We start from the raw sequence: 20,322 nt of genomic DNA, 5'->3' as shown, positions 1-20,322 counted from the left end.
AGTCAGGCAAAGAACTACCACAAAGCTGTAAGCTGACATTCCCAGAGCTCTCACAGGTTTGAAAGACATTCAGTTTCCCACCAGCCAGCATAAAGAAACCTTTTGAAAATCCAGGGCATTCAGGAGAAACCCCAAGAAATATCATACCTCAGCAATAAGGATAAGCTAGCCCAGGTTCGATTCCTGGGTCAGGAAGATCCCCTGGAGAAAGGATAGGCTACCCACTCCAGTATTCTTGGGCTTCCCTGGTGGCTCAGTCAATAAAGAATCCGCCTGCAATGCGGGAGACCTGGGTTCGATCCCTGGGTCGGGAAGATCCCCTGGAGGAGGGCATGGCAACCCACTCCAGTATTGTTGCCTAGAGGATCTCCATGAACATAGGAGTCTGGTGGGCTACAATCAATGGGGTTGCAAAAGAGTCAGACACAATTCAGTGACTAAGCACAGCACACACAGCCCAGCAATAAATGCTACTCTAGATCTGCTGTGATGAAACCAAAAAACAAGTCTGGAAAAGCTCAGGCTGATGTGCAAGAAACTTAACTGACTTCCAGAACAGAGTTAAAGGAATACATGAAATCCAGATGCTCAAACATTCACAGTATTTAAGATCCAATAAAAAAATTACTAGACATGTAAGGAAGCAGGAAAATGTGCTGCTTTCACAGCCAGGGCAAAAGTCAGTCAGTAGAAACAGAGCCAGGAATGACAGAGTACTTTCATTAATTAAACGCCTAATATAAATATATCCAAGGATTTAAAGGAAAACATGAAAATGGTGAGGAAAGAAATGTTAATTTATATACTTAATGTGCTTATTACTTATTCATTTTTTAAATTGATGAATAGTACATATTAAAATATATAGCCTCATGACTTGATATAGAGACACGTACTGAAGTAGGTAAGCACGAAAAGACATGCTTAAAGAGATTCATTAAAAAAATACCACTGAAACATGCATATTATCATATGTGAAATAGATTGCCAGTCCATGTTCAATGCATGAGACAGGGTGCTCAGGGCTGGTGCACTGGGATGAACCTGAGGGATGGGATGGGGAGGGAGGTTCAGGATGGGGAACACATGTACACCCATGACTGATTCATGTGAATGTATGGCAAAAACCACCACAACATTGTAAAGTAATTAGCATCCAATTAAAATAAATAAATACTATAGAAATAAAGAAAAAAGAGATAGCAATGTGATATACCTATATCTATCACATTTTCCTTATCCATTTATGTCACTCATCCATCAACAGATAATTAGGTCATTTCCGTATCTTGGCTATTGTGAATGATGCCACAATGAACATGGGCTGCAGATATTTTCTTGAGATTCTGATTTCACTTCTTTTGGATATATACTCAGAAGTAGGATTACTAGATCATATGGTAGTTCTATTTTTAACTTTAAATTGTTAACTTTTAAATTATATATTTAAACTTTTAAATTATATATATATATATTTTTTCATTTTAACAGTTTTTAATGAAAGCTGCAGACAAGATGACTTTCTCCTTGCATCTTCTCTATTGTTTCTTCCTTATATTTGCCCTTTTCCTTTCCTACTTGGCGAGATTTGGCTTTACGTTCGAGGATCTTTTTGCTGTCTTTGTCCAGTTTTAGTCTGGTGATAACCACCTTGCTGGGGTGAATGCCCACATGGACAGTTGTGCCGTTAGCCTTCTCCCGCTGCACTCGTTCAATGTAGATGACATATTTCTTCCTGTAAATCTGGACTACTTTGCCAATTTGCTGCCCTTTGTAGTGCCCTCGTACAACCCGAACTTCATCATCCTTTCGGATGGGCATGGATCGAACGTCGTACTTCTGTCTTAGCTCTTTAGAAAGAGGAGAAGACATAATTTTCCTGCGAATATGGGAAGGTGCATTGAAATGCATTTTTCTACTCTTGCTTCGGTCAGAAGTCACAAAGGAATTGAACTTCATTTTGGCCACTGGTGCTTCAGCGATGGCTACAGAAGGGAAGAGTAAATTATATATTTTAAAATATTTTAAAATATATTTTAAATGCATAGGTGAAAAATACAATATTTGAAATAAAAAATTCACTAAATGGGCCTAATAGCAGATTAGACAGTACAGGAGAAAATATCAGTGAAGTAGAAGAAATAGCAATAGAAACTATCCAAAATGAATCACAGAGAGGAAAAAAAGGCTGATTGAAAGTTAACAGAATGAATGGGTAACAAAGTGTGGTATATTCATACAAAGGCATATTCAGTTCAGTTCAGTCACTCAGTTGTGTCCAACTCTTTGTGACCCCATGAACCGCAGCATTGCCAGGCCTCCCTGTCTGTCTATAAAAAGTCATGAAGTATTGATATATACTACCATATGGAAAAACATTGAAAACATTATGCAGAGTGATAGAAACCAGCCACAAAAGGCCACAATTTATATTATTGCATTTATTTGAAATTTCCAGAATAGGCAACACTGTACAGATAGAAAGTAGATTAGTGATTGCTTAGGGGTGGGGGATAGCCAGCATATGGAATTTCATTGGAAATGATGAAAATATTCTAAAATTGACCATGGTAATGGCTACACATATCTATTTATAACTAAAAGCCTTTGCATTCTATACTTTAAATGTGTGAATTGTATAGTATATGAATTATATGTCTATAAAACTTTTTTAATGTTAGCAGAGCCTCAGTGACCTGTGTTTCAATACCACAGATATTAACATATGTGTATTTATTGTTCCAGGAGGAGCTACAGGCAAAAAGAAATATTGGAATACATAATGGCTGAAATTTTGGCAAATCTTATGAAAACAATAAACTAAAAATTCAAGAAGCTCAACAAACCTCAGGAAAGGTAAAAATGAAGAAAATCATACCAAGGCACATCATAGAAAATTGCTGAAAACCACAGCTAAAGAGAAAATGCTAACATCCCTAGAAAAAGACACGTTTACATACAGGGACACCAACCTAAAGATTACCACGATTTCTCAACCAAAATGTTCCAAGCCAGAAGACATCAGGTGACATCTTTAAAATATTCAAAGGTCTATATATTACAAGAAATGTTAAAGGAAATTATTCAGATTAAAGGATAATGATACCGGATGGAAAGTCAGACTTACGAAAAGCAATGATGAGCACCATATATGGTAAACGTGGATAAATATGAAAAGACTTGTTTTCAACCTTTAAATTGTTTTTCTTTAACTGGAGCCCATTATACAGAGTGAAGTAAGCCAGAAAGATAAAGAACATTACAGCATACTAACACATATATGTGGAATTTAGAAAGATGGTAACGATAACCCTATATGCAAAACAGAAAAAGAGACACAGAAGTACAGAACAGACTTTTGAACTCTGTGGGAGAAGGTGAGGGTGGGATGTTTCGAAAGAACAGCGTGTATATTATCTATGGTGAAACAGATCACCAGCCCAGGAGGGATGCATGAGACAAGTGCTCGGGCCTGGTGCACTGGGAAGACCCAGAGGAATCGGGTGGAGAGGGAGGTGGAAGGGGGGATCGGGATGGGGAATACGTGTAACTCTATGGCTGATTCATATCAATGTATGACAAAACCCACTGAAATGTTGTGAAGTAATTAGCCTGCAACTAATAAAAAATAAAAAAAAAAGATCATTGACTACTAAATGCCACTGAATTGTTCACTTTAAAATAGTTAATTTTATGTTCTGCGAATTTCACCTGGATTAATTATTCCAAAGATCTAAATGACTGTTTAAAGCAATAACAATGTATTTGGAGGTTTATAATATATGTACAAGCAAAATGTATTAAAACAATACCACAAAGGATAGGAGAAATCAAAGCATGCTGTGTTAAGGTTCTTACTTGTACATGAAGTCATATAACAGAATTTGAAGATGGATTATGATAAGTTAAAAGTGCTTATTTGATTTGATTTGATTTTTTAGTTGAAATACAGTTGTATGATATTATGTAAGTTACAGGTTACAGTTTAGTGAGTCACAAATTTTAAAAGTTATACTCCATTTATAGTTATTATAAAATATTGGCTGTATTCTCTGTGTTGTACAACATATGCTTGTAGCTTATTCTATACCTAATAGTTCATACCTCTTACTCCCCTACCTCTATCTTGCCTCTCCCCCTTCCCTCTCCCTACTGGTAACTACTAGTTTGTTCTATCTGTGAGTTTGCTTCTTTTTTATTAAATTCACTAGTTTGTTGTATTTTTTAGATACCACATATAAGTGACAGCATACTTATATGGTATTTGTCTTTCTCCGATGTATTTCACTTACCACAAGGCCCTTCAAGTCCATTCATATAGCTGCAAATGGCAAAATTTTGGTTTCTTAATGGCTGAGTAATATTCCATTGTGTGTGTGTATATATATATATATATATATATATATATATATACACATACATATACACACACTATATCTTATCCACTCATCTAATGGACACGTAGGTTACTTCCATATTTTGGCAATTGTAAATAATGCTGCTATGAATATTGGGGTTCAGGTGTCTTTTTGAATTAATGCTTTTGTTTTTTTCAGATAAAAATGTTTGCTTTAAGCCCTGGAGAAACTCCAAAAACCACTAATTACAGCTAAGCAGCCAATTGTGGAGATAAAATAGAAGATAAAAGATTTCGATTATTCCTAGATGCTTGTCCCTCCAGGAGGTGAAGCTGAATTCCCCTCCCCTTGGGTGTAGGCTGAATTTAGTGACTTGCGCATAATTTAAATTTTTTGAAAAGGGAAAAACAGTAGCTTTATAGTTTAGAAATCTGACAAATAGCCATCTTAACCAAGTAATGAAGGTTAACATCACCAGTAAGTCACATTAATTTCATGTATCCCCTGATATAACAGGATGACAGGGCACATCCCCTCAGTGGTATTCTTGCCCCAAATTCATAACCACAGACTAATCAAGAGAAAACACCAGACAAACCCAAACTGAGGAACAGGCTTCCCAGGTGGCACTAGTGATAAAGAAACCACCTGCCAATGCAGAAGACAGAAGAGACAAGGGTTCGATTCCCAGGTTCGGCAGGTCCCCTGGATAAGGGCATGGCAACCCATTCCAGTATTCTTTCCTGGAGAATCCTGTGGACAGAGAAGGCTGGCAGGTTACAATCCATAGGGTCTCAAAGACTCAGTCTCGGTTGAAGCAACTTAACACTATAGAATACCTGACCAGTACTCCTAAAAACTGTTCAGGTCATCAAAAACCAGAAATATCTGAGAAACTGCCACAACCAGGGGGAACCTAAGGAGACATGATGAATAGCTGAACTGTAGGATCCTGGATGGGGTCCTGGAATAGAAAAGGGAAAATCCAAATGAAATCTGTAGTTTAGTTAATCATACTGTACCAATGTGAATTTCTTAGTTTTTGATAAATACACTAGCATGTTTATGTAAGATGTGAACAGTAAAGAAGGTTAGATAAAAAGTATTTGAGAACACTTTGTACTATCTTTGCAACTCTTCCATAAATCTGTAATTATTTCAAAACAAATTTTTTTCAAAAGATACTATAAAACAAGGCAGAGAAAAAGGCAAAAACCAATGAAGTATAGATGAGAAGAATAGGAAACAAATAGAGAAATGGGTGACCTAAAGCCAGCCATAACACCAGCTACCTTAAATGTAAATATACTCTAAGCAGTACTATTAAAGGAGATCATCCTGTTGTTCAATCACTCAGTCATGTTTGACTCTTTGTGACCCCATGGACTGCAGCATGCCAGGCTTCCCTGCCCATCACCAACTCCTGGAGCTTGCTCAGACTCCTGTCCGTTGAGTCCGTGATACCATCCAACCATCTCATCCTCTGTCGTCCCCTTCTCCTCCTGCCTTCAATCTTTCCCAGCCTCAGGGTCTTTTCCAATGAGTCAGTTCTTCGCATCAGGTAGCCAAAGTATTGGACATCATCCTAATGTATTAAAAATAAAATTAACCTCAATTTTTTTGCTGTCTATATGAAATATATTTCAAGTATGAAGATGCAGGTTAAAACTAAAATGATGGATAAAGATATACCAATGGTGGCTATATTAACTTCAAAGTAAGCTTCAAGATACAGAATATTACCAACAGTAAAGACATTTATAATGATAAAAGGGTAGCCTCATCAGAATAATATAACATTCTTAAACATTTAAGTACCTAATAACAAACTTCAAAATACATGAAGCTAAAACTGCAGATCTGAAACAAGAGGTATTTAAAGTCATAATTATAGTTGGAGAATTCAACAGTTCTCTCTCAGTAACTGATAAAAGTAAACAGGAAATCCATGATGATGTAAAAGACTTGAACAACACTATCAGTCAACTTGACCTAATGACATGAATAAAACACTGCACCCAACATCTGCAGAATACACAGTCTTCTCTGAACACAGTGGAACATTCTCTAGGATAGACCACATGCTGGGCCATGAAATGAGTCTCAATAAATTTTAAAGGATTGAAATAAAAAAAAATATGTTCTCTGACCTCAACATAATTAAATTAGAAATCAATAACAAAAAGATGTCAGAAAATCCTTAACTGTTTGGAAATTAGATGACGCACTTGTAAATAATCCATGGGTTAAAGTGTAAATCAAAAGGGAACTGGAAAGTAATTTTAAACAGAAGAAAATGAAAACAACATATAAAATTTGTGAGACACCCCTAAAACAGTAGTTAGGAGGATGTTTCAATGACCTCAGCTTCAAATTTAAGAAGCTAGAAAAAAGAAGAGAAAATTAAGCCCAAAGTAAGTAGAAGGAAGGAAATAATAAAAGTAAGTGCAAAAATCAATGAAACAGCACACCCCCTCCAAAAAAAAAAAGAAAGAAATTCAATGAAACCAAAAGCTGGTGCTTTGAAAAGATCAGTACTACTGATAAATTTCTAGATTGGTAGTACTAGTTATGTGGTTGTATGTCAGGGCTTTCCTGGTGGCTCAGACAGTGAAGAATCCACCTGCAATGCAGGAGACTCAGATTTGATCTCTGGGTTAGGAAGATCCCCTGGAGAAGGAAATGGCTACCCACTCCCATATTCTTGCCTGGAGAATTCCATGGACAGAGGAGCCTGGTGGCCTACAGTCCATGGGATTACAAAGAGTTGGACATGACTGAGCAACTAACACACACACATGCACACACACACATACACATACATTCATTTGTCAAAACTCATTGAATTGCACACTTTTAATGGGAAAATTGTATTGTCTGCAAATTATACCTAAAGAACAGATACTTCATGCCGGATGACATGCAAATGACCAATAAACACATGTAAAGATGCTCAACTTCATTAGTTAGTCAGTGAAATGCAAATCAAAGCCACCATAAGATACCAGTACACATCCATTAGAGTGGCTGAAAATTTAAAAAAAAAATTACGATACCAAGTGGAAGCAATGGGAACTCTCTTACATAGCTGACTGAAGTATAAAATGGTGCAACCATTGTGGAAGTCAGTTCAATAGTTTCTCATAAGATTAAAGATAAGCCAATGCTTTGGCCCAGTAATTCCATTCTTAGGTATTTGTCCAAGATAAAACATATGCCCACAGAAAGCCTTCTTCAAAGTAGCTTTATAAAAAAAAAATGGAAACAGGCTAGATGACCAGTAATGGGTGAATAGATAAATGAATTGTGGTATATCTATACAGTGGACTGATGGTATATCGATGCAATGGCATATCAATATACATTACAAATTGTATTGGTATGCAACCTATATAATGGTATATTAATACAATGGATAGTCAGCAATAAAAGGAACAAACTACTGATATATGCTATACCATGGAAAACCTCAAAAGCACTATGCAAACTGAAAGAAACCTGACACAAAGACTAGATATTGTATGATTCCATTTATTTGAAATTCTAAAATAGGAAAAACTAACCTAAAGTGACAGAGAGTAGGACAGTGGTAGTCGGGGATAGAGAGTGGGAGTGAGACTGATTGCAAAGGTGTTCAAGAAAACTTTTTACCACGAGGAAAATGTTGTCAATCCTGATTGCAGTGGTGATTTTACCATGGCCACTCCCTGGGTGCTCAGAACCTGGGAAAATACACTTTGCATGGCCCCTGTCTATAGGGACTATCTGAATCATCCAAAACCACTGTGTCAGCTGGTTGCCCCGTTTCATGCATTGTGTCAAAGAAACACTGCAGTGGCTGGTGGATCAATCTCCTTGCCATGCTGCCCTCCGGAAACCAGGTCCCAAGAATGTGAGTGCCATAGATGATCCCACAGGTGAGAATCCTGAAGTTCCTTGGGGTATTGGGGGGTATCCTTGGGGTATCCTTGGGGGGCCCACGCAGGAGGGGTAAGGGTCCAGAGGTTCAAAGTGTGTCTTGAAGGGGAGAAACTGGTCTCCCACCACCCTGCAACCCATTCTGTACTCTGGCCAGCCCCATCCAGATGATATTGCTGACCCCTGACCAGGCACGAAAGAGGACCTTGAAAAATTGTAATGAAGGTGTTGCAAAGCATAGTCCCCCACCCTTGAGATGCAGGGTGTGGAGCAGGGACCCCATTTGCCCAAGTCTAAGATAATACTGGTTACGTGGGTATAATATCTATTTCTCAAAACTCACTGAACTGTACACTTACAATAGGTGCCTTCCATTATATATAAATCATGCCTCAATAAACTTGAGAATTATTACTAACAATTAAAAAACCCCTTCTATGTCAGATTCCCAGGACCTACTCTAGACAGAATCAGATCGCTATCTGTTTGCACACTCTGGGAAACCCTTATCTGTTGGTTCTCAACTGCCCACAGGATCACATTCAAGCCCTTTAGGTGGGCCTACCACACACTTCCTAACTCAGCCCTAACCTACCCCTTCAGCCTCAGCTCCTGAGACTCCCTTCCCCACCCCATGCTCCAGACGCACTGAACTTCAATCACTCCGCCTTGTAAACCTGTTTCTCTACATGTCAGGTTTCCCCTGCTTGAAATGTCCTTCTAGTGCCTCACCTTCTCCATCCAAGAAATTCCTATCTTTTAAGGTCCATCTGGCATGACACTTGTTTTTATGTAGCCTTCTTGGATCCCCAGAGTTGGTTGATCCCTTCTCAGTACTCCTATGAGTCATGGGACACACTTTTCATGACAATGACACTTGTCAGCAGTGGACTGTGCTGGGGTTTTCTCCTCTACCAAATTGCAAATTCTTCCAGGGCCGATACCATAGCTTCTTCCACACAGCACAGTGTCTGACACATAATAGGCTCTTGATCCTGTTGTTGAATGAATGAGTCACTGATTGACTCTATTCCTCTTTTGTGACTCTTAATTGGGAGCCATCATTGGAGAGTGGCTTCACCACAAGAGTGACCTATAATAATCAAGAAATTTTAAGAGCTGACCCAGACCAGAGAGGAGGAGTATTTGGCCAAGGTTCCATTTTAACCCCTCAGATTATGTCACTGATATATTTCGGTTTATCCAAGACCTGCATTTGTGAGATGGTCAGACCTGGGCCTCAGTCTGTGGCCAATATTAGGTGTCAGATACCCACTGTCTTCATCATCATCACCACTACCCTTTAGTGAGCACTTATTAGTCAGTGGACACTTTAGTGCCCACTTATCCCAGTGGGCACTGGGATAAACAATTTTGTATCTTGCCTTTATTTCATCTGCACAATAACACTGGAAGAAAGGGGCTCTTGGGTTGAACCAATATGACATTGGCACTTTTCAACCTTTCTTAACCTACAAAATAGCATTTTCATATGGTTCAACCTAATATTACCATCCCTTTGAGGGAGCTAAGGAAACTAGAGTTCAAAGAGGTGGAGTCCCTCACGGAAGTTGATCACCTAGTGAGGGACAGAGCGCAGATGTGAATGTCCATGCCTCTGACTCCAGAGCCTGGGCTATTGCCCTCACTCTGCCCAGCTTCATCAGCTGTGAAATTCCTGCTATAAGCCAGTCCACAGAGGCCAAGAGGTCAGCCAGGGGCGGGCCTGGCTAGGGTTTCGCACTCTTGCAGGAGGGGTGAGCTGGCTGGGTCTATGAATGTTAGCCTTTCAGTGGTCATGTTGCCAATTTCTCTTCATTCTCTCCCTCCTCCAGAATCCACCCCCCACACATACGCACACATCCAGAAGGGAAGAGCCAAGCAGCTGACTCACACACCACACTGCCTCGGCCTTGACTTTGTTCACGTACACTCAGCGGTTTGAGACTCTTGCCCCACCTCAGTGTTGTCCTCAGTTGGCACCTTGAGGAGCCGCTGCGTTCTCCCTTGCACTGTGGAGATGGCTGCACTGATGGCCCTGGAGAAAGCCATAGAAGTTGGCAGGAGCTCAAATCCCAAGTCAGAGGTGATGCCTGGCATCTGAAAGGGCATAGGCAGAAGTGGGTGAGTTGTGCCAGCTGGGTCTTTGGGTCTGGGGAGGAGCCAGCAGCAAGTAGCAGAGACCCCAACGTCAGCAGCATCTCCCCTGCCCCAGGAGCTGCCTGTTGGCACCACAGGCCTGACGCTGTTGGGGGCTGGGAAGGGAGAGCCATGGTGTAGAATACAGTGACCTCCCAGGAGGAGCTCCCAGTGACCCCAGTTCATAGCATGATGGCAATGATGGAGCAGGGCTGGGACTGGAGTGGGCAAGGAATGGAGGCAGGGAAATGCAGACTTGGACAGGGTCTCAGACATCAGGTGGGCCTGAGAGGGTGGGCTGGGGGATAGAGGGAGAGGTTGGAAGCTCAGGCAGACCCCCCTTCCCGTGATGTTCCATCTTGAGATGAGTGTTGGCATTGGGGGCGGGAGAGTCAGGCTGGCCACGAGGGAGTCTGGGGCTCCAGAGCCTGGGCCACAGGATGAAAGATGAACCGGAAGGGCTTCCTGCAAGAACTCCTGAAGCCCCTGGCCTATCCTGGCATAACTAGAAAAAGAAGCAGACAGACCCCAGGATCTCACTAACAGATGGCTCAAAGGCTAGGCTTCCTCTTTCCTCTCTCATGAGGGGGTTGCCTGATATGCCGCAAAGCACCCTAGGCTAAGGGTCAGGAGGCCTGGCTGCTAGTCCGTCCTGCTTCCTGGAGCCTTCCCTTTCCGGGCCTCTGGGTTCCCATCTGTACAGGTGATGAGGCAGGATAGTTGAAGTGGAGTCATGGCTTTCAAACTTTTTCAGTCTGAAGTACTTTCTTTAAACAAAGCCCAACAGAACAGCTCAACATATAAAGCAGATGAAAATTGAGCTACTCCTCTCCTCCCCAGAGTTGCCCCCAGAACCTCCATGGCAGCGGAGATTCCCTTTTAAAGACCCCTGGGTTAGAGTACTGGTCTCTAGACTTGAATATGCATCAGCATCCCCTAGGGGGGTTGCAAAATACAACTTTTTGGGACCCCTGCCTGAGTTTCTGATTCAGTACATATGGAATGGGGCCAATAATTTGCCTTTCTAACAATTTTTCAGATGATGCTGATGTTACTGGTCCAAGGACCACACTTTGAGAACCACTGGGTTATATGACATCCATGCACCTTTCTATGATTCATGCTCAATCACTGTTTACACTGATCCAACTCAGATGTTTTAAGATATTCAAGAATGGGGGAGCACCTGGCCTTGTGAGCATGGCATGTCTAAATGCTCTGCCTATGGGTCTCTTTAGGTTTAAAGCAAGGCTAATGACTGGTCCAGGGGTTGACAAAAGCATAAGCCTCTTCTTTAATGAGTTTACAGTCTGATATGGCCCCTCCACTCCCCAGGAAATAACTCCCCCGCTAATTCCAGCAAAGGAGGTTATTCCATGTTAAGCATTATCCTTTCCAGACATCCCCTTTTTTCCAGGTAAACTCCCTGGAGAAGGGGTGGCCGTTTGGTCCCTGACCCTTCAGTATTTCTCAGATACTTTCCCCAGGTATAATGAGCATCACCTCTGTCCTCTGTGAGTTTTCCCAGGGCAAGGACCTCACCTGTATTATTCTTCCCAGCATCTCCCATGGCTCCTGGCCCAGTGCCTGGCACACAGTGGGCATTTGTTACAAGTTTGCTGAATAGAAGAAAGAAAGCATGAGAGCCCCAACTGGGCTCAGCCCACGCAGGCCGCCAGCCCCTCTCCCAGGCCTGGCTCACAGCCTCCAACCCCAGCCTCAAGGTTGCTCCCTTGGGGACTGTGGAAGGGCGTGTGTGGAGGGGTGGTTTCCCCATTCACCTGGGATTGCTGCCGTTTTGCAAACTGCTTCCAAGAATGCCGGGGGCCTCCCATTCCCTACATCCTCCTTTTCAGCCTCACCACTTTCTTAAATAAATTGGCACTGACCCTGGTGACAGACTTGATCATTTCCCTTTGCTCCGTGATTGTGTGAAGTGACTGCCAAAGACGTTCCTGAAGACTCAGCACATTCCATGGGAGGCAATGGGGAGCCCATCTGCTCCCCCGAGCGCTTCCTCTCCTTTATTGTGCTATTTTGGCTTCAATGTCCCATTTGGACCAGAGCATCTTCCAGCCAGTGGGGAAGGGGAAAGGGTGGGGAGGAGTGCTTGCCTTCCTTCTTCTCTTTCTTGTCTCCTTGGTTTCTCGGGAAATAAGTCAACAATACTCATGCTACGTGCCAGGCACCGCTCTAAGCTCTCTACATGTGTGCATGTAGTTAATCCTACAGCAGCCCAGATGGGAAAACCGATGCCCAGAGAGGTGAAGTCACTTGCCCCAGGCCACACAGTCTGTGCAAGATGGAGGACTGGCCCCAGGCGGGTCTGGCTCTGGAAGCTGAGCTATTGGTCCCTATGGGCTCTACCGCCTTTCAAGCCTTGGATTCTTGAAGCTCTGGATCTGGGCCCACTGGTACCTGAGGCCATGGCCTCTCTCCATCATCACTATCAGCAAAGCCTAAGGTCAATTGCATTAAAAATGAAATTCTTAACAAACTTATGGTTACCTGGAGGTAAGAGGGATGGGAGAGATAAATTGGAAGGTTGGGATTGACATTTTCACACTCAGTTCAGTTCAGTTCAGTCACTCAGTCGTGTCCAACTCTTTGCGACCCCATGGACTGCAGCACACCAGGCCTCCCTATCCATCACCAACTCCCGGAGCGTACTCAAAGTCATGTCCACTGAGTCGGTGATGCTATCCAACCATCTCATCCTCTGCTGTCCCCTTCTCCTCCCGCCTTAGTCATTCCCAGCATCAGGGTCTTTTCAAATGAGTCAGCTCTTTGCATCAGGTGGCCAAAGTATTGGAGTTTCAGCTTCAACGTCAGTCCTTCCAATGAATACTCAGGACTGATTTTCTTTAGGATGACTGGTTAGATCTCCTTGCAGGCCAAGGGACTCTCAAGAGTCTTTTCCAACACCACAGTTTGAAAGCATCAATTCCTTGGCTCTGAGCTTTCTTTATAGTCCACCTCTCACATCCATACATGACTACTGGAAAAACCATAGCCTTGACTAGATGGACCTTTGTTGGCAAAGTAATGTCTCTGCTTTTTAATATGCTGTCTAGGTTGGTCATAACTTTCCTTCCAAGGAGCAAGCATCTTTTAATTTCATGGCTGCAGTCACCTTCTGCAGTGATTTTGGAGCCCCCCCCAAAAAAAGTCTGCCACTGTTTGCACTGTTTCCCCATCTATTTGCCATGTTAAATAGTGATTCCCTGGTGGCTTAGTGGTAAAAAAAAAAATCTGCCTGCCAATGCGGGAGACTTGAGGTCAATCCCTGGGTCAGGAAGATCCCCTGGAGAAGGAAATGGCAACCCACTCCAGTATTCTTGCCTGGGAAACCCCATGGACAGAGGAGCCTGGTGGGCTACAGGAGTCAGAAACATCCTAGTGACTAAACAACAACAGTGTGTAAAATAACTAACTAATAAGGATCTACTGTATAGCACAGGGTTGTTGTTATTGTTGTTTAGTTGCTAAGTCGTATCCAATTCTTAGGGACCCCATGGACTATAGCCCACCAGGCTCCTCTGTCCATGGAGATTTCCCAGACAAGAATACTGGAGTGGGTTGCCATTCCCTTTTCCAGGGATAAAACCTGGGTCTCCTGCATTGCAGATGGATTCTTTACCACTGAGCCACAGGAAACTCTACTCAATACTGTGTAATGGCCTATATGGGAAAAGAATCTAAATCAAGCGGATATAAGTATTTGTGTAACAGATTCACTTTGCTGTATACCTGAAGAGAACACAACATTGTAATTCCACTCTACTCGACAAAAATTAACTTAAACATTCTTTGCATAGCAAAGGGTGTTCCGCATCCCTTGCCAATGATCCACCCATTTAATGTTTGAACTCCCAGATTGAGGTCAACAGGAGAATGTGGATTCTAGGGTGAGTTGCAAGAGGCTGATGTAATTACGCAAAAACAGCTGTGGGGAATCCAGGACTCAGTGTGCGCCCTTCTCTTTCTGCACTGCCTGGTTTACATCTCACAGGAACCCCAAAGTGGGTTGCAGGGAGGTACTAGGGCTCAAAGAGCCCCCAGCCAACCACAGCCCTAACCCTTATGCGCACATTCATTGCCACACAAGATGCGAACTAGCTAGGTGGTCCTCACTGGGAGTCAGGCATTGATTCATTCAATCCTGTATTGATTCGTTCAGTCCTCACAACAACCCCAGCAAGTGGGTTCTATGATTACCCCTACATCCCTATCTCACAGATGAAGCAGCTGAGTTATGGAGAGGTCAAGAAACTTGCTCAAGGTCACAAGCCAGGGAGCAGCAGATCTGGGATTTGAACCCAGATGAGTGACTGGGACTGTTGGCTCACCGATGTATGCTCTTCCCCACGACACTGTACTGCCTCTTGGTGTGGAGGCCATCTCAGGGCCCTTGAGGTGCCATGCTACCATAAACCCAGCCCATCCTTTCTTCTCCATGTTTCCCTGCTATTCCGGGTGGACTTGATCTTCCCAGTAACCACAACTGGAGGCTCTGGAGTCAGTCCTCGGTTCAAATGTCAGCTCTGTAACTCACCAGTTGTGTGATCTCTGTTTCTCTCTTTGCCTCGGTTTCCTGATCTGTAAAGTGGAGATAATAAAGGCCACCTCCTAAGGCGGCTCTGAGCATTTAAATCAAGGAGGATAGATTCCCCCACTACCACCACCTCCTCTTCTCCAGGCCAGCCCCAGCATCCTGCCAGGGAAATAGTGCTTCACGCCCTTGAACTTATCAGTCTCACCCTCCGTGTCTGTCTCTTCCTGTCCCCAAAGAAAGGCAGCCTTCAGTTACAGATTCCCTAGGCTTTTCAAAACTTGGTGATTACAATTCCTCCCAGGAGATCAGAGAAACCCATTTCCCTAGCATTCTGGGCAGGAATTCTATTGTCATTCAGTAAGTCAAACATGGCCAAGGTGGCCCAACCCACCTCCCTTCCTCCCCACCCTGACTATAGGCAGAGAAAAGACAGCTTTGCTGAAACAAGTTCCAGCAGCTCCCCATGGCCAGAGCCTCCCAGGGAGGAATTCACAGCAAAGGCACTCATTTCAAATATGTATTTGGAATCTGAGAAGGCCTTGCCAACACCAGTGATTGTGGAAGTGACCCTCTCCTTCTTGCCTTCTTCACAAAAAGTGCTTAAGTACTGGGCAGGGAAGAAGAGTTATCCAGCATCTTTTCCCACCTTCCTGAATGTCTTTGGCCTCTAATTCTAGTCTCCTCTAGCTGTCTAGTGTCTTTTATCTTAAGCTCAGCGGGGTAGAGCATCAAGCTGCATATGAGCAAGCAGTCAGAATTGGAAAAGGAAGACCCCTTTGCTTAGTTCTTCATCCACAGGGTCGAGTCCTAACCCTGGCCACGGACTGTCCCTAGTCACATTCACAGGCTAAGTATACTGTCACAGAATGAGGAAACTCAAACCTAGAGACATAAAGCAACTTGGTCAGTATCACAGAGAACCAATCCTCCATCCCAGCCACATACTGACCATGAATTTCAGACACATTTTATACGGATATGGGGACTTCCCTGGTAGTCCAGGGGCTAAGACTGTGAGCTCCCAATGCAGGGGGCCTGGGTTCAGTCCCTGGTCCAGGAACTAGATTCCACACATGCCACAACTATGAGCTTGCATGCCACAATTAAAGATCCATCGTGGAACTTTGCTGGTGGTTCAGTGGTTAAGATTCCATGTTTCCACTGCAGGGGACACAGGTTCGAGCCCTGATCTGGGAAGACCCCACAGGCTGTGGGGCAGCTAAACCTGAAAGCCCTAAAGCCTGTGCTCCACAACAAGAGAAGCCACCGCAGTGAGAAAACTGCACCGCAACTAGAGAGTAGCCCCCACTCTCCACAACTAGAGAAAAGCCCGCACAGCAACAAATACCCAGCACGACTGTAAAAAAATTAATTAAGAGATTAAAATAATAAAAATAAGATCCAGTGTACTACAACTAAGACCCGGCACAGTCAAATACATAAATATTGTTTTAAAAACAAGTATATGGGAGAAGGAAATGGCAACCCACTCCAGTATTCTTGCCTGGGAAATCCCATGGACAGAGGAGTCTGGCGGGCTACAGTCCTCAGGGTCGCAAAGAGTCGGACACGACTAAGGGAGAAGCAGACGCTCGCCGGAGGCCCCAGAGCTTTTGATGACGGAGCCAGGACTGTGGCTGAGGACTCCCAGCTCCCAGGCCTCTCTCACCAGATAGGAGCGTGGAAAACTAGAATCTAAAATATGCCCAAGGGCTTTCCTGGAGGCTCAGTGGTAAACAATCGCCCCCCTGCCAAAGCAGGGGATGCAAGTTCCATCCCCGGTCTGGGAAGACCCCATGCAGCAGAGCAGCTAAGCCCATGCATTACAGCCACTGGGCCGGTGCTCTAGAGCCCGGGAACCGCAACCTTAGTGAGGTCTGTGGGCACCAGAGCCCGTGATCTGGAACAAGAGGAGCCACTGTGGTGAGAAGCCAATGCACCAGCACTAGAGAGTAGCCCCTGCTCGCCACAACTAGAGAAAAGCCCATGCGGCATGAAGACCCTGCACAACCATAAATAAATAAAATCATTAAAAAAAAAAAAACAAGTATATGGATGTATCAGTTGAAAGGGATCCCTGTTACTAACATTGCAACTCAAGGACAGGTTAGTGGCCAGCACATCTTTGTCTCTGAGGGGGACCCTGTCTTCCCACAGTGCTGGGGTTGTTAAAAAGTGTTCTTGCCTAGTGAGAGCGATTTCTATGATGAAAGAAATCAATAAATTGCTATTGAATGCAGTCCAACTTCACTTACTCAAACTAATTGGAGGTAGCCTTCAAATTAGTGAACCATTTGTATTGTAGGTTACTTATAAAGAAATGAAGCTTTATTGCTTTGAATAATTCACAATCACTCCAAGTAGGCTAACAAATTGTAACCTAATCAAGCTCTTAGGAGACTTGCCTGAATGAAAAGACTCCCCAGCATCAATCATTTGTACACAAATGATGCTGCCAAAGGAATAACAAAGTTTGTTGCCTTGAAGTATGGAAACTCAGTGCATGGAGCCCATTTATTCAGATAACTCTTGCTGCTGAGAGTGAGCAAAGTAAGACCAGGTAAGGCCCAAGCCACCTGCATTTGGTACTCATGGAGTGTCTTCTAATGAGGTTTTACTGTAAAAGGAAACAATCATAGAGTGACCTTAGGAGTAGCAGGTGCAATCTATCCACTGATGGAATAAAAGATAGTTTTGGAATACTGTCACTTCCTTTCATTTTTATTCCTGAGAAGACATTAAGGGGAAAAAAGTTACCAACGCAAGTCAAGTACCTCAGCGCTTTGTCAAAACCCGGAACAAACATTAAGAGGAAAAAAATCTGAAGGTCGAAGAAGGGAAATAAACAAGAAGAGTAAGTAAAGCATGAATCATCCACCACCACCTGATGGTTCCTTAAAAATAAAACCAGGGAAGGAAGTAGAGTCCGTGCCACAGCTTAGCATTTTGCTAGAGGACCTGGCACCGACTCTGCGCCCTTTATCTCACAGAAGGAACTGACCTTTGGCTTTTGACTTGTATTGCCTTTTCCTCAAGGCCGCCGAGAGCCCAGAGTGAGATGATGCTCACCCGCAGTACTGGTACCCACCTCTCCCCTGGATGCTGGGAGTGGAGACAGAAGAAATACATCCTATTTGCTTCAAATTGAATTACTTACACCTTGTTTCCTAAAGATTTCAGGTGGTTTACTGCAATAAAATAACAATAAAATAGAGTCAGGAGCAGTGGAAATATCAATAGAACTTTTTAAAAGCCAAGTGTAAAATACCCTCAAGGCCATCTCATGTTGAACCACAGGGAGCTAAAAAGAACAGAGTTGAGATTCAATCTGGCTCAGTCCAATGGACCATCTCCTGAAAAAGCACAGGCTCCCCAGATGGACCAATATTGAAGTGTAATCTCGGGCTAGATCGCTAACCTCTCTGAGCCTCAGTTTCTTTATCTGAATGATGGGTCTAATAAATTTTATCTGTTTCATAGAGAATTCAGTGAGATGATGCCTGCAAACCACTGAGCCCCACTGTCTGGCAGAGAACACATGCTCAATAAATGGTAGCTGTGAGAACCCACATGAAGACAGCCTCACATTAGGCAATGCAAAGCATTTGCCCATGATGGCTCTTGTCTGATTCTCATACCAGCCAGGCCTTGAACCCAGGATCACAGAGAAGGGCAGCAGAAAAGGGTGGGATGTTTTAGGGCAAGCATCCTGCAGGCCGTGGTACCTCTGAAGGATGGATGGGATTGTCAGAGATGGAAGTGCAGTGTGGCCGCGGAATGAGGCAGCAGTGTATAGGGACAGTAAGAAGACCCTCCCTAGAGCAGAGGAACAGGTAGGAAATAAGAGAGGGGAGGGGGATAGGGCAGGATGGGCTCGCGGAATTGCTTGACTCTGGCCAGATGGTGAAGGAATTTGGATCCCATTTGACAGGAAACGGGGAGTCATTGAAAGATTTTGAGCAGGTTGAGCAGGGAAGGATGTGACATGTTGAAAGGGATGTTTTCAAAGGTGGAGTCCGTCTGCTGCTGTCTGTTCTGTGCAGGCTGGGGTGGGGGTTGGAAGGAGGCAGAGATGGCAGGCCAGCTGCAGGGACCCAAGGAAGAGACAGATGGCAAGAGCTCAAGCTGAGGCGGTGGGGATGGAGAAGGTGGGCGATGACCAGTCCCAGTGAGAGGGGCACGTATTGTGCATCTAGACTTAAAATTCCATGAAGGCAGGGACAGTGTTCACTTTGCTCATCATGGTATCCCCAGAATCTAGCATAGTGCTTGGCACAGAATAGGTGATCAGCAAGTATTGAATGAATGAATGAATGTGTTTCTGCATGCCTCCATGCAGACAGATACTGAATAAGCATAAGAATGGCTGCTCGGCCGACAACAAGCAATAGTACAAGGAAAACAAAATGAGATGATCATCCTCCCAAAATCTCATTGCTTTCACTAACTTTCTTTCACTGTTCCTGGACCTACGCTGGACAGTCTGATCTAAGAAGGTATCCCAGGAAAGCCAGAGCAGGCTGAGAAAGACGCCACTTAAAGCAGAACACGTATTGACATTAATGCTCTGTAGGAAGCATACCAAACACACATTCCCCAGACAGTTCACACAATATAGGAATATCACAGAGAAGGTAAATATGGTTGAGAGGAGATTTTTTTTCAATGGGAGTATTTACCTTACAAAAGAATTAACTGAAAATCCACTTAAAGAAGCAAACTGCCTTGTTATTATACTTAAGACCAGGATTTTACTTATAAAATCAGATTTCCAACCAAGACAATGTAGAATAGTGATGAAAAGCCCTGATTTGGGAGTCTGGAGACCTAACCCTTGGTCTAGACGAGTAGCAGAACAAGGTGGTTAATTGAACAGCCCGAGGATCAGGCTGCCTGGGTTTATGTCCTAGCTGCACCTCGGGCAAATGGCTTAGCCTTTCTGAGCTTCAGTTTCCTGTGATAAGAAAACATCCGATTCGGCCTCATAAGGTTACTGTGAGGCTTAAGTGAGGTCATGTGTGTAAGGTGTGCGGCAGTACCTGTAGGATTGGCTTTGACATTGAATCTTAGCTATGTAACGTTGGGCAAGTCATTTCCTCTCTCTAGGTTTTGGTTTCTCTTCTCATGAACCTGAGGTTTCTTTCATCCCTACTTTAGGAATGTGGTCCCTACCTATACTACAAATTCATCACCGAACACAGATAAGGGTGTCTTCACCCTCTAGGGTCCCTAGTTGATAATTCTGCCCTTAGAAGGAGCAGTGGGACTCCAAGAAAAGGGAGAAGGCAAATAAATGGACACAAGACTAGGATAGATGCATTTCTTTAATATACTTTGAGAACATCCCAACTT

The 20,322-nt window shown here is 43.4% G+C and overlaps 1 protein-coding gene across 1 annotated transcript; it reads right to left on the bottom strand.

Moving 5' to 3' along the window:
• Nucleotides 1–1,494: 1,494 nt before the first annotated feature.
• Nucleotides 1,495–1,959, bottom strand: LOC122435711 (60S ribosomal protein L26-like). Its single transcript, XM_043459838.1, has one exon. It carries the CDS (start codon nt 1,957–1,959, stop codon nt 1,495–1,497), a length of 465 nt encoding a protein of 154 aa, XP_043315773.1.
• Nucleotides 1,960–20,322: the final 18,363 nt, after the last annotated feature.

This window comes from Cervus canadensis, chromosome X, assembly GCF_019320065.1.
Source record: "Cervus canadensis isolate Bull #8, Minnesota chromosome X, ASM1932006v1, whole genome shotgun sequence".
Lineage (NCBI taxonomy): Eukaryota > Metazoa > Chordata > Mammalia > Artiodactyla > Cervidae > Cervus > Cervus canadensis.
This window is presented reverse-complemented; position numbering and strand designations above follow the sequence as displayed.